Source organism: Numenius arquata, chromosome 11 (genome assembly GCF_964106895.1).
Source record: "Numenius arquata chromosome 11, bNumArq3.hap1.1, whole genome shotgun sequence".
NCBI classification, from domain to species: domain Eukaryota; kingdom Metazoa; phylum Chordata; class Aves; order Charadriiformes; family Scolopacidae; genus Numenius; species Numenius arquata.
Genome location: NC_133586.1, coordinates 789,132 through 815,418, shown reverse-complemented (window position 1 = coordinate 815,418; position 26,287 = coordinate 789,132). Strand labels below are relative to the sequence as shown.

Here is a 26,287-nt window from a genome sequence, read left to right as displayed (position 1 = left end):
ATATGTTTACTAAGCAGTCTCTGTTACTGTCGCTGTGCATCTATGTAGAGCTAAATCCCTCCATTTACATTTTGATTTCCCTCACTGATCTGATCATCACAACACAGATACAGCTGTAAAGTGCAATGTATGCTTTGGTTTCCTTAACTAAAGAAAGCACTTTTCGAATGGTTTTAGCCAAAGATCGGACCCACGTGGTTAAGGACATTATTTGAACAGATGATCGGCTCTTTTTACAGTCGGAGAAAAGCGATGAACTACTTAACAAAAATTGTTTCATTCCGGTAGAGTAGTGAATTTTAAAGCAGTTCTGTTACGTCAGTTACTTGGAGGAATTTGGAAGAATTCCACATTAACCAAGGATTCACTGTTAAACTAATTAAAACTCTCCGATTTAGATTTACATTTTAAGGAACAACTGAAAAATAGTTGGCAAACCATGTAGCAATTCAAATACAAGCTGACCATTTTCAAAATCTATAAATATTTCCAGAACCATCTTATCGACATAAAACCAGGAAGGCTCGGGGCTGGTTACAGGGTTCACACGTCTGCGCAAAAGCATATATAAAGGTAATGTTATGTACATTTTATTTCAATAAAGACATAAGACAAACAGCGTAAAGATGCCCAGATGCCCTAAAGATAAATACATTTAAAAGATTCTCATTAAAATGAATCTGTAGTATTTCTTTCCTGCAAGCAAAATACCTTTCTTTAAATACAAAAAAAAATCAGTATTCTGAATTGCAAATGTTTTCACTTTTTTGCAGAAAATCTGCCATGATGATTTTTTTTTTTTAATGAATAAGGATTTTCCACAAAACAGGCTTGCTCTACATGCTAAGTTCTTTAAACAGTTCAGTGACACAATGTGCTAACTACATACACAACAGATAATATAGTAAGAAAACACTCAACCTGATGAAAAGTTAAAATCTTCATTAATACACTGGAAAAAGTTGACATAACTCATGCCTTTTAAAATCAAAAATACAAAAATTAAATGTTTTCCTAAAAAGATTTTCCTTATTTTAAGGACTCATTTGAAAATGAAGCTGCATGTAATTTGTACAATAAAATTGTACAAGTAAACAGGTAATATACATAAAAAATTAATTGACATACTTCTCAATTATCAGTTGTCCACCTTTAATTTCCAATACTGTACTTTCTTAACAAGCATACAAAATATCAAACTTCTCTTTAGAAAAAGTGCCGTTCTGTGACATCTTTTACACAAAAACAGTCTGAGCCTGGGGCGCGTTAATGCAGTCGAGAGGCAAAGCGTCCTCACTTTTACAAATTATCCCTTCCATAAAAAGCCTCCCGAAAAGGAGATTACACCCCGTTATAAAAATATCGACCTCTGTAGTAGCTGCATTAGAGACCCAAGGCTGAGAGACTATTTCCACAGCAAACCAGTATGATAGCAGGCGGCGGGAGCTGTCACACCGCGGGGACACCGGCAGCAGTGCCGGGTGGCACCGCGGCCCCGGCAGCCCCTGCCCAACACCCTACAACACTGAGCCGCTGCGGGACCCGGGGGTCTCGCAGCAGAGAGAAGGCAGCAGGAATCGCACCGCACCGAACCTACCGGTGACCAGACTGGTTCTCCTCTGGAGACCTGCACAGCGTCGCCTGAGGTATCCCTTGTCCGTCCGTCTGTGCCACCGCAGGGGATCGGCCATCCAGGGCACGTGCCATCACAATGGTTTAAAATATTCTGAATATTAGTAATTCTTATATTCTTCTTATCTAGCCAGTCTCTTGATTTTGTTTTTGAAAAGATTTCAACTACAGTAGAATATTACAGAAAGAAAATATAAATGCAGGGTTGGGTTTTTTTTTTTTCTTTCTAAATGAAACTTACATGGACTAAAAACTAGAGAATATCTGGAAACAAATATACAGTATGCAGGCAGACGAAGCAGGAAAACGGCCATCCAACTGTTTAATAAAAAAACTAAGAAAATTTGGCTATTTCCAGAAAAAACTATGAAGCGCCTCAACTAAAAGGAATGCATAATGAAATTCTAATCTAATACAGGTCAAAAATGTAAAAAGGTTATAAACCTTAACAGGAAAAAATAAAACAACTTTTACTGGCCATTCCTGTTGAAATGAGAATCTTAAAAGTAACAGAAAAGTGGCTACAAACCCACTTAGAGCACCGAACAGAGAGAAAATCAGAGTCCATTTTCAATCTCTGTTATATCATAAAATCCTGTGTTTCTACAGGTCAAACTGCTGGTGGCAGAAACAGAATTCTTTATAAACTGCAGATGTCCTGTACATTAAAAAATTTTCCTTGGAGTTGCACTAGTTCTAAAGACTTTTCTGTTCTAGCCTACCTCCCGCGCGGTACTGGATTGTACTGGGTGTGTTCAACCTCCGATATAGAAAGTCTCTTCCTGTAACCCTTGATTATTGTTGGGCACCAAAGATAAGAAAAGCAAGACGGGGTACAAAAATGCAAAATTTCAACAGTAATGGCAATGTTTTGTTTTAGTCCAAAAGGGTCCTGCATTTTCTCCCCCTTCAGGAATCAGACAAAAGGCTTTAATCCGGGGGTAGCAAGTCATGCAAGCGAAATCTGTCTCTGATGTGAGGCCGCACGTCTTCATTCTGCGGGGGGGAAAAAGGTGCGGGTTTTAGGAGAACACACACAGCCATAAACCAGACTTTAGCAGGGTCACGCTTCTAACACGGTATTTTACTATAACCAAATATAAGCCGTGAATATCTGTAATTACAAGAGACTTCCAGAAATAACTACATTGCATTCACAACTATTTAGGAGCACTTCGTTTGCATTTTAAGAATAAAGGCACACACATCCCAGCCAACGATAGACATTATTTAACCTAATTGCCTACAGATTCCCAATTTCCTTGTCACTGATGTTACAATTCTCCATTTCTTGATTAAAAGCACAGTTAGAAATAACGAGGTTCTGTCTTTTACTATGTAAATCAGTCCTTATGCAAACCTGAATTACTGCCCGGAGTATCCTTTTCAAAACCAGATACACACAACTCTTAGCAGTCTGAATCTCAGTGACTCAAAACATCTTAAAATACGTAAAAATACTTAAAAGAGGTAACTAACGATTTTGGGCAGGGGGTGGGGAAGAGCCGATGAAGGAAACACTTACCAGCTCTACAAGTTTCTCCAGAAATGGAATCAATTTTAGGAGTTCGTTGTCATTTTTATCCATGAACCAGCTTTCTATAGGGATTCCATTTGAAAGCTACAGTTAAAAAAAAATAAATATCATCAACATGGGGTTTATACTTAATTTATCTAAAAATATGACTTGTGAAATAACGTTTTGGGGAAAAATGTTTCCAAGCTAGAGTTTATTAATATGTATTTTCCCTCTAAAGTTTGCATTGAAATTCATTTCCAAAATATCTCCTTCCTTTGCACACATTGCTACTAAAATCTCCACATCAAAGCTGGAACAGAACCAGCTCTGAGAGCCCTGCTGAGCTGGAAAGCGATGGTGTTTTGAGCCAATTTCACGTTAAACCTCACACGGATGCTCCCCGTGTACTGGCTGTCCCAGTGTGGGCAAGTCAGGCCGAGGCAGGCAGGTTTGGGGTTTTTTTGCTTCTCTCCTGCAGGTGAGACGTCCCAGATCTCCCGGGCACCTCCATCTGTGTGATCACAGAATGACATGGGGTTGGAAGGGACCTCTGGAGATCATCCAGTCCAACCCCCTGCCAGAGCAGGTTGCACAGGAACGTGCCCAGGGGGGTGTGAATGTCTCCAGAGAAGGAGACTCCACCACCTCTCTGGGCAGCCTCTTCCAGGGCTCTGCCACCCTCACAGGAAAGAAGTTCCTCCTCATGTTGAGATGGAACTTCTTATGTTCAAGTTTGTGCCCGTTCCCTCTTGTCCTGTCACTGGGCACCACCGAAAAAATATTGGCCCCATCCTCCTGACACCCCCCCTTTAAGTATTTATAGGCGCTGATCAGATCCCCCCTCAGCCTTCTCTTCTCCAGACTAAACAGACCCAAGTCCCTCAGCCTTTCCTCAGCAGAGAGATGTTCTAGGCCCTTCATCATCTTCATAGCCCTCTGCTGTACCCTCTCCAGCAGTTCCCTGTCCTTCTGGAACCGGGGAGCCCAGAACTGGACACAGTATTCCATGGGACTGACTGGGATGGTTACACACTGCGCTTCTGGGGAAAGCTAAATCACAGGGTGGAACTTTATCACATTTAAGCATAAGCGATTTTCACAGCTGTGTGTCGTTTCAACCAGCGATTCGTCCTTAAGCATCTCACTGGCGTTAACTAACTAAACCCACAGCAGAGTTAGCAAACGGGGGGTTCCTCAGGAAAGCTGCGCGAGGAGGGGAAGTGCCTGGGTAAGGGTCTGCTCATGGGAGGAGTCACTTAGTTTGCACTTAATCAGCTCTTCACAGAAAGAGAAAAGCAAACCTGAGCGACTGAGCAACCTGGTCTGGTGGGAGGTGTCCCTGCCCAGGGCAGGGGGTTGGAACTCGATGATCTTTAAGGTTCCTACCGACTCTAACCATTCTATGATTCGTTAGAGTTTGGTTTCTAAACTTAAATACAAATTTCAGCACAACACTTACTAAGTGCAATCAGAGTAGTGTTTGGCTGTCTCCCTTCAGGAGGGTTTTTGCCGTCCCCGAGAGCTCACTGACGTCCACCGTCCTTACCTGATAAGCAAAGGCTTGCGGTGAATTGTCAATGATGATCGTTTTTGAAAGATCTCTACCGAGAATGTTTAAATCCTTTATGTAATTTCCTTGTACACAAACACAATGCTCACGGAAAAGTCGATGCCTGCGATTAAAGTAAAATACTAGTTAATGAGGCAAATGACATCATCTGCATAGCACAGGGGAAAAGAAGAGTTAACTGTGCCAAATGTTACCCAGTTCTTTTCTCTTCTGATCTACTTTGCTGCTCTTAAAGTACTGATCCCTTTTTTCCATTCTCTTGTGAGCTTTTTACTGGTAAAAATACAAGTTAATCTAGTTCTGCTGGAGGTTGGTTGTATTTAAGCAGAAAAGCTCAACTTGGATGTAACAACTGTGTGTCCACGGGCTCTTTCTAACCCTTTTTGCAGACGGGTCGACAAAGGGACCCTGAATCCCCCAATGATTTTGCAGGGCCCCGGGATCGGAGGGGAGTCCTGCACAGGAGCCGGTTTATTGGGGTTTATTATCCCTCGATTTTGTTCCAGCTGGTCCAGCACCCGCCCCCTGCGCCGCTGCCTGCTGGAACAGAAAGGAGCAGGAGAAATGTTGTTTTTTTCACGTTACCCCTGTCCGCAATTAACCTATTTCAGTTACTAGAGCTTGAAAAAAGCCTCCAGGCCAAAACATTCCATCAACTTCTTCCTTTCCAATTAGTCTACTCCCTTTAAATTTATGACACAAGAAATGCATAGAAAATGAATGGAGAGACTAAAAGGACTCAGCTGAAAAAAATGTATCAGGAATAAAACTGAAATTTCATGGAATATCAATGTAATTATAATTTAAAAATAAATTGTAAACTAGACAGATTTTGCATTTTACAGTGTTTTTACAATGCAGTTTCTTTAAGGCTGCTTATCTTTTTAAAGGAAGTTTTTAGAAGCTGTACACAGTGTGCTTAATTTCATCAAGGGGTTGAGTTCCTGATGTTGCTATGGAGGAAAATAAGCTGATGCCTCAGCAGCAAATGAATTTATATATAGATCCTGAGTCACACGTGTGGAGTCCTGACACCTCTCCCTTTCGGGCTGGTGTCAAAGCCAGTCATGCCTGGTGGCAGCCTGGCAGTGCCACACGAATCACAACCACTTCGTGCCTCACACCAACCTTTCTGCAAGTTCTTAGAATACTGTTTGGTTCTGTATTTCATTAGCTTTCTCCTGTTCCTAACAGTTAAAATTGCAGTCCTGAGTCACACGTGTGAGATCTCGGAGAGAGGTGTGTAAGGCCAGGGCTGCACGCCTGGACCCATCTGCTGCAAGTGCAAGCACCTCCCCGGTTCCTGCTCCCCTCTGCCTGCGGGGTTCGGGCTCGGGGATTTTGGTGACTAAAAGGATTTGAAACTCTGGTTTTCCTTGCCTGCTCAAAACGCAGCGGCACATTTACCAAAGCCAAACGAGGCTTCTGTTGTGCGCTCCACAAAAACAAGCAGTAAGATGACTCTTCCTGGATAAAAACTAGTGAGCAGTTTATTTTCACACTCTTAAGGGAAATGAGTTACGATGTGCCTGGACCTCCAAGTGAAAGCAACAAATGCAACCACCGGCTCAGGCCAAATGGGAATTTTATTATGTGTGTAAAGAGAATCAAGTTTTCACTGAAGAATCTGACAATAAAATGTCACGGAGCGGTGCTTTGCCAGTGACGTCCCAGGCAGAGTTTACACAGCTCCGACTCTACTCAAGCCCAGTCATTGACTTCCCTTCCCTGGGACACCCTGCAGAGAGGAATCCCTGGGAATACCCCTCTTGGGTTTCAGCATTCCATGTGACAGCCCACCTTCCGCATGAGCATCACAGAAAGAACCTCATCCGGCAGGATTTCCTTATGCCTTCAGGAACTGTGGGTGAGAAATGCCCAACCCCTCCAAAAACAGCTCAGGGTTCAGAAGAGAAATGAAAAACCAAACCAGAGCTACTACAAAACCCACAAATTATTTTGTGATTGAGTAAGGAATAAAAACACGCTCATTGTAAAGATAACTATACACTTTGTGGTTTATAAATAATAAATAAAGTTTTAATAGTTTAAAAGTAATCTCAGTTCATTTTCTTTATTTGTAAGGTGTACCCCAAAGCAGCTCAAACCCGGTTTTGACCCCCAGGAGGCCATTCCCGAGAGCGGGGGGGGGCGGGTTTGGGCACCGAGGGCAATGGAAAGCTCGCCGGGTTTATCTTAATCGCCAAGGCAAAAATCAATCACTTCGTTTTATTTTTCTCTCACTCTAAGACCAGACAAAACCACAAAGAATCAGTTCAGTGACACGCTGCAGTAACGGCCGTGCCACAGTCGCCTCCGCAGCACATTCGTTAGGGAACAGCAGTCAGTTTGTTACAACAGGGACAGTCACAACGCTCTGGTTTTACCTGACCAGTTGCTTTTTAGGGTCTAGTATGTTCAATAACTTGTCTGCATACACCTTCTTAGAAGCGGTAAAAAGAATGATCTATGGATTAAAGGGGAAAAAGCAATTATTTTAGATATAAGTGTGTGAATATAATTTAACAATGAAATTCAAAGGTAGTGTCTTTGTTTTTACCTCATAAATCTGAGACATACGTTCCAGGAATTCTCGGAAGAATGGCCTTAACCGGACATAAACCTGAAGCAAAGACGGACTTTTGTTAAAAAGGTTCAGAATACTTCAGCTGTGCTTCTAAGTATCAGTTTGTAAAGATTAGGGCAAAATGAGCATTATGAACAGAGGAAGCAGCAAATATTAACTTCCTCTAGAATAACAACACAATTAAAACACTATTAAATTAGCTTGCAGCCTAAGCAGCTCTAAGTGTAAGTCTAAGATGATAAAATTAGGCTTAACAATTTTCTTGGAAAATTTGATGGAATTAGAAATAATTTCAATTAAAATACAAAAGTTGGCCAATCGCTATAGGAAAAAAAGGAAACTGGTTGCTTTGACTAATGATTTTGAATCAGCTCTCACCAGCTGGGCAGCATCAGCTCAGTAACGAGATAATGTATGCCAGCACATGAACTGCATAATCTTCTTAATAACCTTCCTTCTTCCACTAAGAATCACACATTGAATATGGGGGTGTCAGAAGTGATTTAAAAAAACAAAAACAAAACAAAAAAAAGGCTTCAGCTGTTTCCAAATTTCCATAAATTCAAATTCCACCAGCACAGAACTGCACAAAGACGTAAATTATTCCCTCTAAAACATCATAGACTCAGGAGAAGAGATACCAGTTTAGGAGAATTCTGCATCTCTCTCTGATTTACCCCAAAATACCAGACTCAGGCTCACGTGGAAGCACCTATATACATCATAACTGGGGCAATGGCTAGCACCAGAACCCACCACGCGCTGCTCTGCTCCCGAGGCACAACGGGCACATTTCTATGTGAAACCTCCGTTTGGTGGCCCGGGGTGAGGTCTGGCACCGATCTGGGCTTGACCTAAGGCAACAGCAGTGACACCGACGCCGAGGGCTGGAACTGCCAACCCTACACGCTGCTTACCTTCCCTCGTGGTTCAGGAATTGCCCACACAGAGAATTCCAGGTTTGAGGAAAGAGTTACTGAAATCTCCAGAAAGAGAAGGGAGCGGCCTGAACTTCTCTTTGCAACCAAGGTAATTTCAGCTTTGTCAATTTTTTTAACAGCCGGTTAGGAACAGGCTTAAATTTACCTTTAAATCACTGTAAATCTTCACAAAGGGTTTGTATTATTGAACTGATTTGTATCAAATTTATATGTGGACACAACCAAGTGCTCATCACACCCTGTTATTTCAATGGCAACAAATTCTAAATTTGCAAAATCAAAATTGCCATTCAATGTCTTCCTTGTTCAAAATGACTTTAATTATACCCCCAACAAGAGATGTGTTCCACTTGTCCTCAAACTCTCTGTAATTACAGTAACGAATCTCAGTGTACCTGTAACATTCTCCACACCTGGTGATTTTACTGTCATTTGACAACTGAAAACCAGAGCCAGGTGAGTTCACTTGCCCATGTGAAGCTGGTCCACGTCCCCACTGCACATCCCAGATCAGCACTCTGCAGCACGGCCAGGCCCCCGTCCTGCCCAGCTGCACCCCTGTCCCCCACCCAGGACCCCCGTCTGGCTCCCACTGCCCCCAGCTCTCCCCGAGACAGACACAGAGGGTGCCTGGAGCTGGATCTCGCCCCAGGTCTGACCCCAGGCAGGATCTCCCAAGGTGAACAAGCCCAACTCATTTCCCACTGGACCATGTCATAAGTGACTGAAGAGGAAGATCATTTCCCACCAGCCAGACCTGCAGCAGTGTAGCCAGCCACGGCTCTTCAAGGGGCAGAAGTGCAGTTCTAGAAGTTCTACTCAACTAAATTAAGCCTTCCCAACCTAAGACAGGATTTCTTTGTGGATGCTGCCCAAGATCCACCAAAGCTCCCTGGCTTTCAGACCCAAAGCTGGACGGCTCTTCTGTTGTTTCCGGGAGACAGAGAGGTGTTCATCAGAAGGGAGAGCCAGAACTCCCAAGCATTGTTTGCCTTGATCCACCCCAGTAACGGAGTAAAGGACCTAAGTCCCTGCTGGTGACAGTAAAATGGAATTCACGTAACACTATATTCAATAACCTGCCCCTGACCTATGGAGTTCCAGAACATCTTTCAAGGATCACAAAGATCAAAGGGAATTATTCTGTGATAAACCCACAAAGATGCATTTCATCTGAAGAAGTGAGTGAAAACATCTGCCTCATGACCCAGGAAGGTGCCCCAGGAGCGGACCAGGGGGAGGTGACCTCATCTCTGGGACTTGAAGCCAGAAACAGAAGCAAAATCTCTTTACCAAAAAAAGAGAAAAAAAGAGAAAAAAAGATAAATTTCTTCATAAGATAAGCTGCTTATCTTATTATGTAAAGCGATCCAAAGAGTACAAAGTCTAAAGCCTACAGTTAAAGAGCTGAACACTTGTTTTTGTTTGCAAGTGAGCTGTAAGATAGCACTTAACAGATACGGTATTGAAGAATAGTTTTGCAAAGACTGCATTTTTACTAAGTCCAAAACTTAAACACGGGCATAATTTACAGATTTTTTTCAACCAAGAAAACACAAACAAATTCATTGTCTCAAAAGCCTGACATAAGTAAGCCCAGCTGTACCCATTTCATAGATTTTTTTTTTTCAATTTTTTTCCTTTTTTTTTTTTTTAAACAGAAATCAGTGACTCATCCAAAGGTTTAAAAATCCTGTATGTCAGCGCTGGAATCACATGGTAATTTTTAAGTTTGCAGAAACCTGCTCTATACTCAGATCTTCTGCTCTATACTCATTGAATGGTTGTTCTCTTCTGCATAACTCTGGGTAAGCTGGGAGAAGTAACTCACAAACAAACAAGCCCATATTTTTAGAAACCTTCCTTTAAAGCCAGACCATGACTTACTATCACTGAAACAAGCAACAACGGAGCTGAGTTCCTGGAGGTGAAACTCGTGCTGGACTCCCGGCGGAGCTCAGCTGTATTTCATACTTTCTAGAAGCCAAGTCAACCTGACTCTCCCTGGGGCAGTCTCCCGCGACGGCCAGTTCTGGAGCAGCTTTTCACCAAGCGCCTGGTTTTCCATCGCCCTGGCACAGCGCAGCACTGGCTTCAGGCCTTCCGAGGGGTAAGGAAACTGAAATGCTATGAACCCAGCTCACATTCACAGTTTTAGTCGGATTTAATGTGAGAAAGGTAAGATACTCAGTAGGAAAATGAGCACTGAGCTGGGTTCTACTCTTTAAGAAATAATTAATAGGTAATTGTCAAATATTTCTGGAAAACCTCCAGGGAAGTAGTACATATTTTGATACTAATGGAAAACATCTTCAGAAATGTCTCTTTCACATCTAGCATTATTTTCAGTGGGTTATATTATGCAATAATTTATATATAGTAACTTGCTGACTTCAACTTTGCTCAGACAGCTTAGTGTCCACCTCTCTGCTGCCAGCTGAAATGACTTCCACAACAAAATACGGAGATGTGAAATTCATACAGGACTGTACCAGAGGTGATGGTCACATTGGTAAGCAGAAAAATACGTTTTGAATGCTCATAAACAGCTAATCATTGACTAAAAATGCTAAGAAAGGTATGAAATACCAACAAACTTCTTTTCAACTTTTATCATAGGAGAAGATTATGTCTTTTTGCATATTATACCCTAGTTAAATATGAAATGATTTGTATCCTTAAAATATTTGTCTTTCTTAGTAAGAGGTGACTGGTTTGTCAGTGTCTAGTGTGATATAAAATCAGCAAAACAGAATACAGCGATCAGGAGAGCGCGCTCAAAGACAGCAACCAACTTTCTGAAGGCTGCAAGAAGCTGTTGTTCCTTGGCAAATCCAGGGCAGGCTCCAGAGAGAGCCAGGAGAGAACTTCTCCAGCCCCCCCAGTAACTGCAGTGTATTGAGAGCCACACAGCCTTGTGTACAATGCCCTGAAATAAAGCTTCAGAAATGCTGTAAGTCACTCCTTCCATTGACTTTTTCTAAAGGCAAAATCCCGGTTAGATCTCAGCATGAACATACCAGAGAGACCACAGTTTTAGACAGAAAATAGTCAAATCATACTGAGATCTCTTAAGAGAAAGAAGGGAAAAAAAAATGAAGCTTTCATCTTCCTGATTCTGTTGGCAGTGTCAAGAACCTCCAAAGAATTAATTCTAAGGCTCATTCCAAGCTCAGCCTGGAGGAAACAGCGCATGGCTGTCACCAAGTAAGAGAGAAGAGAAATCCATGTTTAAAAACTATTTCAGCTTTTCAGATTCCAAGAGTTTTAATATGAAACAGTGAAGAAAAACATTTTTAAAATCAGGAAAAATACCTGGACAAGTGTCCTTTTAAGGTGCCTGATGACTGGCTCATTCTCCAAAGATACTAGAGTGGGGTCCAATATCATGCGAACTACATGGTGGGGAAGCTGTTGCTACTCCCAGGTACATCACACAAAAGGACCTGAGAACAACAGCCTGGGTCAGTGCAGCATCTTTGGCGGTTGCTGGAAGAGATCTCCTTCCCGCGCTTCCTCCTCTACGGTACGGCATCATAAAACACACAACTGACACCACCTCCTAAAGCAGAACAAACACCTACCAGTCTCCACAAGACAAGCAAAACTCACTGAAGTACCCAGCAGAGTCTCTGGGAGAGAAGAGGGAGAACTGGCACTGGCAAAGCCTGTAGCAAGACTAACAAGAGGGACAGAGCTAATTGATGTCAGGCTCTGAAGACGCCTTCTCTATAGAAAGAAAGGATGAAGTTTGTGGATGGGTTTGCCCTGCCCAGGGAAGGAAGCTCCCAGCCTGGAGAAGCTGTTCCTGGGAGAGGACACTGCCTGTGCTGTCAGGGTTCCTGTCCCCGCCTGCTGAGGAGACACACTGCACACACCAGTCACACTCTGGTGTTTACAGCTGGAACCAGTGACTCACGTCACCACGTCCTGGTGGCAATAAACGGTGCTCCACGGGATTTCTGACACAGCACAAGCCACCCCACAAACCCAACACCTGCAGTTTATAACCCAGACCGTTGTTAAAGGCCAGACACTTACTTATCTCTCTGTAAACACGATGATAACAAATACCCGCAGCAAGAACTCCAACGTTAAACATAATAAAGAGGTATGTATTTTTCTAGGCACACTAATTACCTGGTAAATGACATCTTGAAAAAGAACTGGAAAAGTGAGTGCAGCATCTTCTAATTCATTTAGACTACAGTGCACTAGTGTTTCATCCTAGTAAAAAAAAAAAGGCATAAGAGAAAGAATGTTGAAAATAGATGTAGTTTTCTGGATTTTTAGACTCGTTTTAAAGTAGTCTGGAAAATTTATTTTTTGTGTAAGTGCTGTCAAGATTGAAGATTTCTTAGAATGGATTATACATTTCATTATTCTTGCAGTGTTTGAAAAATTTCCCATAGAATTGTGTGCTAGGGGCATAATTATAGGAAGATACTTTAATTTTGTAGGCAATCCTGCCATTCAGTTGAAACCCGCATCTCTCCGTTTGAGTACTCTCTGCATTCCCACCACCACTGGAGGCCACGCCAACTGATACTGTCCATGATAAAATCATGGTCCTGACATCATTAACAGGGTCTGAAACAACTTTCAAAACAGAGAGACTAAAAGAAATTCTTATAGAGACAAATATATTTTCTACGAATATTTAAGGAAGTAGATTTGTGCCCTCTAAGAATAAGAATGTTCTAAGGATTAAAAGATTCATTCTTGATCAATCCTGACACAACACACACAAAGCTCAATTTTCCTATTTATTACATCTCATTTTTCCCCACACTGGATACAGGAAAGCTTTATGGGGACAGATAATTCTTTGTTTGAGATTACAGAAATTGTAATGCTTTTTTTTTTTTTTTAACAGGATGTTAAGTATTCAACAAATACAGCCCGCGTTCTTTTCTTTTTAAATTTCCCTTTTTAAATGCAGACTGTCTTTAACTAAAAATACTATGAAAATTATGTAACATTCAACAAGGCCTTTTTGTTTAAAGCAAGCACTACTGATTTCGGCAATAAATAAATGAAATGCTGCATCCCCCCTGCTCTTGGTATGTGTTTATAGAGATATTTACCAAGTCTAGAACTAATGAGAATTCTGGTGTGCTTCTTGTTTTCAGTGGCAGAGCTGGCTTCCTGTTAAGTTGTTCTTCTGTTAGTGGTGGAACGTGTTTGATGAAATAATATCTGAAAAGAATACAGATTGAGCTGTAGAAACGTACATGCATTATTTAACTGGGAATGTTTTAGCCCTACTTAATATTTCAAATGTTTAAGGCTGCGCAAGAAATAATATTTTAAATTGGAAAAAAACCCACATCAATATACACTTATTTTTTAAGTTAAAAGCTTTTGGAACTCATTACCATAATATAAAAATGTTCCAACTCAAAAAAATGTTGTTATCCAATACCCAAAATGATCAATTTAATATTTTCAGTACAAATATTGCACTTACGGATCAAAGACTTCCCAGTCTTCTTCATAGGTGGCTTCCGCGTGAGCTGATGAGTAGCCACTGTCTGGAGATACTGGCGCTAAAATTCAATGAAAATGACCAAAACAAAAAATAAAACAAAAAAACCACAAGAGCTAGTCTTATTAGTGCAGTTTTTAAAAGTGAAACTTGGCACTTTATACACGAGTGCCTCGAACAGCAGTGAAAAAACCACCTCCTTTCAGCCCCACACTCTCAGCCCCAGGGTTCATCTGAAGTATCCCACCCAGCTCCTGAGGAAGCCACCTGAGAGCCACTGAAGTAGCCCACCCAGCTCTCCCCCCTCACAGGGACCAGCAGCTCCTCTACTTAGAGGTTAAATTCACCTCCTTGACGGGTGTCCTCAGACCCCCCAGTGCTACCAACCACCAATGCTTTGAGGGCCTGGGGAGGATTTGGGTAACTTGAGAATTTGATGCTGGCCATCCACAGAGAGGAGAAGCCGACTTTTATGGATACAATTTTTGGTGAGTCTTTTGAAGAAAATGTGGAAGATTAATGTAGGATCTCTATGTTTCTCATTCACCTCACCATGTTGTTCTAATATAAGATACCAAAATGTTGCAGATTTCTCTTTGGTGATGAGCAAGCCCGAGGTGTGCATTTTTAATGGGGGGAAGTAGGGCTGGGAAGGATTCAGTATTAATACAAATGACTTTCTTCTGGAATCTTTGTTTTCATTGAAGAAATGGTATGAGGTCAACTGAGTTATACCGGGAATAGATGAGACTTGCCAAAACTGTGTCTTTAATGCATAAAAGACATTTGTCTATTAAACATTAAAATCAGTATTAATAGTGTTTGCATGCCCTAAGCAAATGTGGAATACTAATTTACACAAAACACGGGTTCTGGGATTTCGCTCAGAGTACAAATTACAAGCAGCTTCAGTACCCGAGTCCAAGGCAAACGCACATCTCGTACCTGTGAGGGGCGGCAGGTCCCGGTCATTCGTTTCCTCCGCTTCTTCCAGGCCATTGTTGACGGGTGCCCGGACCTGCCCGGCCTGGCTGGTGTACGCTGCCCCGTTGGTGGACGTGGCGGTGCTTGTCGTGATCTCGTCTACCTGCTCCATGTCCAGCTGCTTGACTATTTCTTCAGCTTCAACAGCTTGTCCCGGAGAATCCGATCCCGATGTTCCTGAATGAAGATTTCAGCACACTCGTGGTCATTATCTGTAACCCCCCAGGATGTTCACCATCAATACTGACTGCACATACAAAGTTTCAGACTAAGTGAAGGCGGCTGCAGTCGATCCATGTTACAAAAACAAGAACCAAAATGAAGAAAATGACAAATGCCTTTATGTTTGGGATAAGGAACTTAATATCAGGTTTGTTTTGGTTTTTTTTTTAATAAAAGGTACACCGGTAGATACTTATATCTGTGAAAGAAACGTTCTAATGCCTATAAACTCATTGCTTCTTTTATTATTGATCAACCCTTCTAAGAATTAAGGAGGCCTTTTATCTGCTAGTAGGAACTCTCGGTCTGTAAATTAGAATTAAAAGCATGCTGCCACTAGAAACAGCGTTTTCTTAAAAAAAAATAAAATCTATCATTCTTAGCTTTAACACTACCAGCTTTATAAATAATACTCACCATTTTTATTTGCTGGTGAAAAAAAATTGAAAACAGGAGAAAATATGGTTCCCAGTAATGTAGTTCGTGGGGGACTGCCCGTGGTAGGATTATCTTCCAATTTTCCATTTTGCTTTACATGTTGGTTTGTCATTTCGTAACTTCCAGCTTCTGTAAAAGAAAAGTTACGAGGTGTAATACCATGCTTCTGTTCTCCAGTCACATCCTTTCTTTTATTGTTATTATTCTCACTAAAGGGAAGATCCCTCTTGCTCATGGTTCAGCTGGGTCGACAAAAAAATTGGACTAAGTATTTAATTAAAAAAAAAAAAAAAAAGAAAAAAGAAAGAGCTAGCAATTTAGTATCAACATAAAACCAAAATGCCAATTTTAAACACCATCTTAAGTTTAGCACTTCAAATTAGGAAGCACTATATATAAAGTATGCTATAGTTCAACAAAGAACAGAAGTTTAAATCCTTTGTATGGGCCTGATGGTGGAAGACAGACTTAAGGACGCCACGCACCTTCCCCAACAAATAGGTGTCAGTGCTGGGGGGACTCCACTAGAGGGGAACAGGAGAAAGTGGCCATGGAACCCCACGGGCTGAACCTCCAAACTGCACACCATCAAGTCCATAGCTTGTTGTTCTCCACATATATACCCATGCACACATATATGCATAAATACGATTATGAAGTAAAATAATGTGTAGTTGTTATCACAGGTAACAAAGGACAGAATTAAATAAACCGTCACATTACAAACATAACAGTTAAGGTTCTCTATAAACGTGCATTTACAGTGAAGTACATGCTAGAACTAAAAATCGCCATCTCATGGCTGCGATCCAAGAGGCAGTTCGGAGACTGAAATGAAATTATTTCCTTCGCAGGAACCAGTCTGTGAGATGCCTGTCCATATGGAAGTAAGCACATGTATTTTGTGCACGTGAGCTGAGAGCCCTTTGGTCAGCTGAGCCTGCTGGAGCTGCTCGAGGACTTCATGCTTCCCAGTGTTTCTGTCTAAAACGGGGCCAGCTGCAGCTCTGTACCTTCGTAATATGGAATATCTTAACCACGAACCTCTATCGCTGTAACAGCGATGTGGGTTCAGTGTGCTCTGGGTGTGTGTCTCACACCACTTCATCTAAGTCAACAGATTCATCTTTGAGTGCTGTCTGCATGCATCACATACCCATTCTCTCTCCAGGAGGCAAAAAACCTCAATTAACGTCACAAATACTGGAAAAAGGGGTTTCTCCTAGACCCAGGTAATGCTCTCACTCTATAACCCTTCCACCACTGAAGTCGCTCATTGGGAGCTCTATCCTCTACTTCGCTAGCACCTTTGCAAACCTTGTTGGACTCTGAAATTTCTGCGAGCTCTGCCTTGCTGGCAAACCTGGCAGAAACCAAACAGTGTCCTGAGCTCTTGGGGGAATGAGGAGTGAGGGAACATGGACAGGCAGCACGATGACCTAGGTCTTGTTTCCTTAGAAAAGAAGTTAAAAAAAATTTTTTTTAGAAGTCAAATTTGGAATCACAGCTGATACTTTAAATGTCATTGACCATTTTATCATTTATTAGAGATATTCAAAAAGAAACAATTTTCACGGGGAGGTAGTCAGACTCTGGGAAAGGGTTGTGGAATCTCCATCCTTAGGGATACTAAGAACTTGACTGGATGAGGCTCTGACTCCAAAGCCAGATCTCCCTTCAAGCTGGATCCACACTGTGAGTGGAGCAAGGCACTGGCCCAGATCACCTTCAGAGGTCCCTTCCAATCCAAATGTTCCTACAATTCCACGACAGAAACCTGTCTGTTTGACAAGTGCTTTCCATATCTAAGGACACTTGGTTGCTTCCACCAAGGACATGAGTTGGGAAGTCTTATTTCACTTTTTTTTTTGGTGAGAAAATGACAGAAGAGCTAACTAAAAAAAAATTATCATTGGCTTTTTGGAATAATGCTTAAGAAAAGAAAAGCTAAATTAGTTCCAAAATAGCTGGTCATGATCACATATCCAAATTGTTCTTACAAAGATACAATGGATGTGTCTGAGAAGAAATGTTGGAACTGCTGCTTACAGTCTTAGAAATCTTATTTTGCTACTGTGAGCTCAGCCTGGCTCCCACTGAAGTCAATCCCAAACCCTTAACAACCTCCCCCACTGATGAGACGTCCTACAGTAGTTATCAGCTGTAACACCACCGAATCACTCTTACACTGGAACAACCTACAATTAGAATATTTACAAACCTCCATTCATTTGACTTTTCCGCCGTACTCGAGAGATCTGTTTGTTAGGCTTTTCTCCTGTCTGAGGTGTGGATGTAATCAAGTTGTTATCGATATCCCGTTCAATTCTACTTCTTTTTGCAGGATTTTCTCTTTCTTCCTTAAAACAGAAAAGAGGAGGAAAGAAACATATTGAATAGTGCCTCTTTTCCCCGCTGAGTACCACCAGAAAAGGGTGGCTGTTAGGGAAAGTTTCACAAAGATCCATCTATTGTTCCACGTCCAGATGCAGAATTTGTATCTGCCCAGCTGGAACTTTAAACTTATTTAAACAGACACAACTCAAGGTAAATAGCAAAGTACCGGAAAAGAAAACTGTACTTGGAACTTCTACAGTAGAACAACTGGCTTTAAGTACTATTTCACTGCATAGCCAATTTGTAAGCATTTAATTGCTATGGAGTTGGTGAAATGTAGAGACAAGGCAAATAAATTATCTGAAACTTGATTTCTCTGCCTGTTAAATGTACGGGAAGTAAAGTGCACAACAGCGTCCCATGTGAAATTCTGTACCAGAATGGAACCTGCTGCTGCTCAGTCCACGGCAAAAGGAGCTGCTGAAATGCTGTAGGTGAGGACTGTGACCCAATGGTTTTTCTTACCTTCAGGGAAATGCCTGTTCTCCATTTGGCACTTACATCAATGATACAGAACCAAGCAGTTTTACGTATTTACATGTAGGCACACACGTTTAAGACAGGTTTCTTCCCCTTTTTCCCCAAAGCACCTATTATAATTTAATAAAATAGCAATCTGGTATCTAAAGCATGACCATATAGAGTACATGGAAATGTAGGGTGTGAGACAATGCAAAATAAATGGAACTAAATATCAGAATAAATAACAAGGCCACAGACCACATAAAAGTTAATTAAAATTTCAATTTTAGAGTCACAGTATTACTTTCTGGAGCAGCAGTTTCACATTTTTAAAAAGAAAAGAGAAAAACAGTTTGCGTGCTCCAAAAAGAAAAAGTAAATAGATCTTTCAGAAAAATTACTCTAAAGCCCATACTACAGTACAGTTGGTAGAAGAAATACGAACAATCACGGAAATGCATTGACACCTTTATCAGAAGACAAGTGACCACCACTGATCCCCAGAGCTCCCCACTGGCAAGAGCCTTCACCACCGAGCTCGGTGAGAACAACCTAATTACTGCCACTCAGAATTAACAGTACTGTATATACCATAAATCCAGATCGTGAGAGCAGACGGATGGCTCCCTGAGTTGGTAAAAGAACAGTAACGCGCCTCATCTTCTAGGTCGTTTGTTCAAATGTTCAACACCAAGGAAAAAATGGGAGAAATTAATTAACTTCTAAAAGCTATCTATTGGCCTTCATAAAATGAGCTGTGCTCTCATTCTGCTTTACGGAAAACAAGTGCAGAAACGTTACAAAAATGGCAATGGAAACAGGGAATCTGGCTGAAAGTATCAGCAGAGGCATAAAGAATTCACTGCATCTGGAGACCCCTCTTGTCCTCCAGAGGAGGAGCCATCCTGATGTGGTGGGGAAGCTCACAATGCCCTGCCCCAACTGTACGAGTGAACAGAATTCAAAAGCGAAATGTTATATCAAGTTATTGTGCTATTTGGTTTATCCACTCAAAATTTTATTGCACAGATATAGAATTAAATCTACCTTTTATATGTATTTATATAATGAACTGTTTGAGTTCCACAATCTATTCAACTCAAGATAACCCATTATTACCAATGATTGTGCCACAAGGAGCACGGCAATGCCACCCCGACAGAAACATCTTGTTTGCTCTTAGGCTATTTTCAGAGACCGTGTATGTTTTAGGGAATGCCCTAAACCGGGACTAGGAGTCGCGACAACACACTGGAAGACAATGCAATTTATGGCAGTGCTAGAACTCCTAAAATTGAACGAGTTTAGAGGAACTTGCAACAGCAATATTTCTGATATTAACATTTAACAATTGTAATGGTCCTTCCTGTACACACAGGTGTATCAGTTTCCCTGGTATATCAGATTTGTCATTCTGTAGGTGACCAATCCTGCTGCACACTCCATACCATCGCTGACCCTGAGGTAGCAGAAGATCTCAACACCTGACCTACCACCACCCATGTTTGAAGAGCTGCATTCTAGTGTCTGCTTTCTGTGACTAAAGAGCTATCATGATTGCCGAGGTTTTGTTTGTTTAAGGAACATTTCTCCCACGACACCCTTCCAGTAGCAGGTAAGTGACCAAGAGCTACGATGGAAACTGTCAGGACATACGTGGGATGAAGACACTGCCATAAATCCTACACCCTCGGTGGCCATTTGGATTTTAGCATCCCCACAAAGGAACTCCTATGCAAGTTGTACCCATACACCATCTTGAAGAGTTATAACGTTTCCATGGCAACCACAGACCACTCTGTTAAGTCATTAAGGCTCTGGAAGATCGCCCGGCAGTATCGGTATCGTGCCATGCTAATGCCGCTGGAACCTCTCCAAGTCCCGCTACAGGCCCAGGAGAGGACACAAAAGGAAACGGGAGAAAAATGTGGGCATTTTTTATTAAAAACCCTGTCAAGAAAAAAAAAGAATGAAGTGTAATTCAAAGATTTGGGAGAGGAAGAGAAGAGGGGAAGAGAGAAAGTTAACAAAACCTTAGAGGGACAAAGGAGAGGAAAACCAGACATATTTCCCTTATCTTAAAATTCCAATGGGAGATGTTTTGCTCAGATTTCAGCATGTTCTTGCAGTGGTTTTGCAGCCAAACCGTTGCACCGCTGTGCTACAACACAGCGTGCTACAATATCGATGCTGAGTGTAAAATACATTAATTGTCCCGGTTTAATGAAAAACAAAACATAAGCAGATCTCACCGTGTATTTTTACTGAACAATGTCTTTGCTGGTACCTCAGTGTTTCTATGATAGGCAATTAACACATGCCATGAAATATTAAATTTCACTATATTTTTGGCAATGTAAGGATATACTGTTACTTCAATTAAAATTATTTCAACGTCAGCTTGTTACAAAGTTATTGTTTGAACACTTACTTCAAAAACCAGAAAATACTTCTGAATTTATATCATATTTTATTTAGGAAGTAATTCATCTGGGATATGTTTTAATTTAGTTATGACTTCTTGGCTACTCTTCTTTAAAGTTTACAGCTACATAATTTCAGTATCTGGACTGCTGGGAGCGAATGAAATGGGGTTTTTAACTGGCCTCTCTTTGCAGAAAAAAACCACAGGTTTTCAAAGCAATTGCAAGGTTGTAGTCAGCCTATCAAAGTAAAATATATATGTAAAATTCACCCTCAAAATGAACATGGAATAGGTTTTAACTTGTGAAGATTAGTAAAGTTCCGATTTCTGTCCGGATCAAGACAGATGAGGTTGTTGGTTTAGCCCCAATGATGATTGACCTGGACCAACGAAGCGGGGGTAGCGCTGACTGCAAGAACCCACCGAGTGGTCCCAGCAATGTCATCGTAGTAGAATTTATGGGGTTAGACCTTTATCGATTGATGGACTCCTAAACAATTTTGAATAAAAGTGCTAAAAATATTCAGCAAATTTATGCTTACAGCCTTGCTTTTCTTAGTTGCCAGTACTGGTAACTCGCAAATTCACAGAATCCTTTAACCTAAAATTAAAAATCTATTGAATTTATGAGTCAGTATTTTCACAAAGGAATACTTAGGTAATAAATCTTGTGATTTATTGGACTGTCTTAAATACGGCTACAATTGACTCCTGTAGGGTTGGAAGGCCTGCTTTTTGGTTTGGGTTTTTTTAAAAAAATATCTGTTACCTGACACAACTGTCACAGGTACTTTTTGCCTTCCAGTTCTTTACAAAAAGGTTTTGCTTCCACCACGACACATTTGCTTATTCTTAACAGGGATGTTTTTAAATCAAATTTAACTGAATATGACCTAATTAAAAAACAAAAGAAGGAACCCACTGACGGTGTACCTTGGGTGTGCTTCCTTTAATAAACTTTTTGATTGAAGACAACAAGCCGGTTTCATTTTTCTGGGGTTTTCCTCCGCCACCAGGTAAGCTCTCCTCCACCTCCGAGTGTTTCCTCTTCGCCCTCAAAGCGCGTTGGGTGTGAATTTGATTCGACTGCTGAGAAGCTTTCCGCGTTCTCAGCCTCATCTTCATGTGTAACACATGTAAAGCTGGAAAAGGGAAAAACAACAATACTTAGTCAGTGAAGAAATCATGAATTCAAAATTGCTGTAACACTGACAGTGTTCTGGCACACGGAGCTTTTACAGCCATATTATATATGGCTTCATTTAAATCAAAGAGAAGAGCTATTTAATTTAAAGCATAACATTGGCAGAAGAACAAATGAGTATCATGTGGTTACGGACACATCTAACCATTAGACCAATGAGGTTTCTGCGTAACCTCCAATCACAGTAGTAGGAACAAAAAAATCTACCCGCTTTTAAGATGCAAAGGGCCACGTGGTATCTCCAGCACCGAGCGACTGGCCTCAACCACCCAGGCAGTCCTTTCCAGCTCTCTGCTCCTCACAATACTTTAAGTCTCTACATTAAATTTGAGATAAGGCATATATCTAAATGTGTGTCAAGTGTTCACAGAAGAAGACCTGGTAAATGAGCCTGTGCATTTGGGATGGGTGAGGACACAGCAGTCCAACTGAGGAACCTATGAAACCTACCAACCAACCTGGGGGACCTACTGAGGAATCCCCATCACAAGTGTATCTGGGAAAGAGATCAGGCTGCAGGACAACTCAGGCAAGGGCAGGATTGATCACAGCGGAGTGAAGCTCCTACTTGGGTTGATTTGATTGGGACAACTCATGTGCTTAAAATTACGCATGTATTGGATCAGGAGCAGAGAAAAGTAGTAGCAAGAAATCCCTCTGAGTTGTAATGCACAGAAATACCAGTAACAGACTAGTATGCATTTCCTACCTGAAGTCATGACAAAAAGCTTTTTTTTTTTAAAGAAAAGCCTATGCTTATCACGATAGAAATCAGTATCTGCCTTTCTGGAGTTCATGGGTTTTTTTGCTGAACAGACAAAATAAATAAACTATAACATTAAAATACAAGTAAAGTCACAACAGCTCTCTGGTTTAAGAAAAGACAACAGACATGATTCACAAACACGGAAATATTGTGATCATATTTTTAAAAAACAGTCCGAAACCTGTACCCAGTTGAAGTTGCTCGCAATTAGGTAAATCTCAATCTCAAATGAAAGCTGTTCAAGCTCATGAAGAATGACATAACTACTGACACTATTTTTAGAAGACTTAGCAAAAAAAATACACAATTGATATTGTCAAGAGTGAAATATTTTAGTTACATACAATAATTGTTTTAACTGCCAGCAAACATGGGATTTCGTTTCTCAGATGTACAGGTGCAGCATTTTCCATCAGCAGTCAACACAACGACTGGCTACAGACGGGAAAAGGACAAGTCAAGATTCTTAAATGACTGAAGTAACTACAGCAAATATCTGATATTTGAGGCGTAAGGAGAAACAACAGAAACTACAGGCTAAATTTATAAAACCTGGTTCCTTATAATCTTGCGCCCTCTAGTAACAGAAGCATTAAAACTTGGAGTCCACATTAGTATCCCTTCACTATGAATATTGGCAAAAGAATTTGCATTTCTTTTAAAAGAATCTACTGTATGTGGAAAAAAGCCATGCAGAGAAATAATGGAAAAAGAATTCCCAAAGATTTTAATCCAATTTTCTGTTCCTACTCCTTGCCACTAGAAAAATAAAAAGATAAAAATAACATTCTTACACAAAGATGTAAAACAAATATGCCTGTTATCAGAACTTGCATCTCAACTTCTCTTCCTTACAAACTGCTGCCAGATTAATTTTCTGGGTATGATTTATGGTGGGAAGGAGCCACCCCAATAGACACACACTCCTATTGTACCGCTGTACAAATCAGGAGGATCTAATTATAAAATTGAAGAAATTATCAAACATCAATGGACAGGATGGTCCAAAGACACCTTAAAACATATAATGTATTTTCACTTCAGAAATATTGAGGAAAGCATTACTTTTTAATCACCATTGTGTGGATTAAATCACGTACTTTAGGTTAGTCTGACTTACCAAAATCATATTATCCCAGGCGGCTGAAAAAAGAACAATTACATTTAAGGTTTCTCAGCATTCTCGCATGTGGGAGATGAACTAATTCACAACCCTAGCAGGAAATACAGCCCAAGACAGAAAATGGCCATAAAAACTTTTAAACCAAATATTTTAAATATATTAATGTTTCAAGTTAAATAGTTAGCAATTTGTTGGAATGAAGTTACAGAAAAGCACCACTGTTTTGGCACGTTAAAAATATTCTTAAAACTCTCCATGGAGCTCAAGTCCTTCCGTGCTTTGGAAAGGGAATTTTATTAGTAGTATTATCAACCTGTTTAGGAATTATTTTGGTTGAATTATAACTCTCTGAGAGTCTTCAATCTGTACCCTGGAAGGAGACACACACAGCTCACAGCCAGCAATCTCAGAAGCGACCAGAGGAGTGCAGACAGCGGAGTCATAAACACCTCAACCATCCCAGCTTCAACTGGTTTCCAACGGGGACGCCAGGCTCCCCCCCTGCCTCCAACACCAGCCCTGGCCCATCCAGGCTGGCTCACCATTATTTTCTCTGTTCCACAGGCTGAGTGGATTTTTGTTTGCAATCCCTCCTGCCAGGAAGCCCCGTGTGGGTACAGAGCGAGAAGGGAGCCTATTTCCCACCATGGCCCCTTGCGTACAGGAACCATAGTGATGCTGAGAAGTTGAGAGGTGGGAAAAAGGGAATAAAATCAGAAAGATAAAGGAGAGAAGGTACAAGAATATGCAATCACCAGAGCAAACTTCTCAAAGGTACTTTAAGATACGGTTCGATGGCACGAGGGAACCTCTGCTTCCTCCTCTGCCTCCTCATTTCTTTCCCACACTCATTTCAGAGTCTGTCTCCTCCCAGAGACCAGGCTGGCAAACTGAGCCAACGAGCGTTTTTATGCCAGTTTAATCAGTTTATAAAAGGAATCAACTCAGTCAGGACTCCCTAACATATACCTGTGAGTATATAAACATATACACAAGTGAGATTCTTAATTCTCATTTACCTAGTTCAAAAAAACCTCTGAAAGGTAAGAAGAGAGTCACACCGAGCTAATTCAAGATTTTGATTGACAATAGATAATCATTTACCATGGGGAATTAGGAATTAAGTAAATGAACACTAAAATATAGCGGTATTTAGTATATTCAAAGATGTAAGCCACAGTCATTAAAATGTCACTTGTACATTTTGAAAAACTGGAAAGCATCCTGCAATGTGACTTTATAAAACAGCCGTCTTTTAAAATACTCTGGTGAGAAATCTCAGATGACTGTCATGTCCTGGGAATTAAACAAGACTATACTAAAAACAAACATGCGTAAAAAGGAATTAGACAAAATTGTAATACATTGAAAGGAGACTGACACTAGTGAAATTCCAATTCGAGAATGAAAATATTACTTAAAATTTTCTATACTACAAGTTGTCTGTTTTTTCTAGAACTAAGACAAATACGAGGCAGACAAAAGATGAACCAATTTAATGATGTCAATGGCGAGGATGTGTTTATCCAGCAAGGAACCGTTCAGCTCATCTGTACACTATTGCCAGAGAGTTCCTTCCTTGGCTCATTCCACCTCCTGGGTATCAAGCCTCGGGTTATAAATATCTCTAACGGACTTAGCAACAGTTCCCTACAATCCTCTCGCTGACACAAGTTTGCTTTCCTAATGCCCGATACATATTTGTGTTTCTTTCCCAAAACAAGCAGGACCCAGACTACAATACTTCAATACACGCTCTCTCAGTCAAAATAACCAAGTCTAAACATGTACGTGCATTTCCTTCCTCAAACGCCTACAATCGGGATTCCACCACAGCGTGCCCGAATAAACGACTGTGTGGCCAGGTCTCCCAGTTGGCGCCGTTGAGTGGGGACCGGCTGGTGGCCGGGAGCCGGACTCGGACCGGAGCGAGCGGCCGGACGGTCGCGGCACGTGGGATGGGACGGAACCACCCCCAGCAGCTTCTGCACGGCAGTTCTCCCTTCAGCACATTCGCTCTCGGGACCCTGTGCTCAAAATCCTCCTGCTGGGCAACAGCGCGATTCCTTCACATCCCAAAAGCTGATACTGAAGCGGAAAAACCTCAAATGTTCAGAAGAGAAATACAAGGCAAAGAGGGACTAAATGGAATTCTCATCAAGCAATTTGAGAGACAGGAAAATAAGACATGAAGGAGCTGTGAAAAAGCAGCGGCTGAACAAGCTACAGCTGCAATAAACGCCCCGTTTTTCCCGAGTCCCCACACATTCAGCTGTCACCTTCACTACCCTGTAAATACTGCTGTTATTCCACGGCCCAGGTACCACGCACCTACAGGAAAGAAATTCCTGAGAATGACTCATATTTCTAAATAAGAATATACCTCCATGAAATACTGTTGGGGTGATTTATTTCCCCACCACATCTGGTACTACTGTTTTATCTGGTTTTCCCAAAACTATTAAAAGAAAAAATAGGTAAGGCACATATAATTACAGGGTTTAAGGCTTTTTGATACAGGAAAAAGTT

At 41.2% G+C, this 26,287-nt stretch overlaps 1 protein-coding gene across 1 annotated transcript; it reads right to left on the bottom strand.

The window, feature by feature from the left end:
- Nucleotides 1-581: 581 nt before the first annotated feature.
- On the bottom strand, nt 582-21,790 carry CTDSPL2 (CTD small phosphatase like 2). Its single transcript, XM_074155857.1, has 12 exons — nt 21,599-21,790; nt 17,603-17,741; nt 15,361-15,510; nt 14,683-14,898; nt 13,720-13,798; nt 13,337-13,448; nt 12,390-12,476; nt 7,282-7,344; nt 7,109-7,188; nt 4,698-4,824; nt 3,158-3,253; nt 582-2,628 (listed from the first exon to the last, which is right to left on the bottom strand). Exons 1-12 carry the CDS (start codon nt 21,788-21,790, stop codon nt 2,563-2,565), a joined length of 1,407 nt encoding a protein of 468 aa, XP_074011958.1. The 3' UTR covers nt 582-2,562.
- Nucleotides 21,791-26,287: the final 4,497 nt, after the last annotated feature.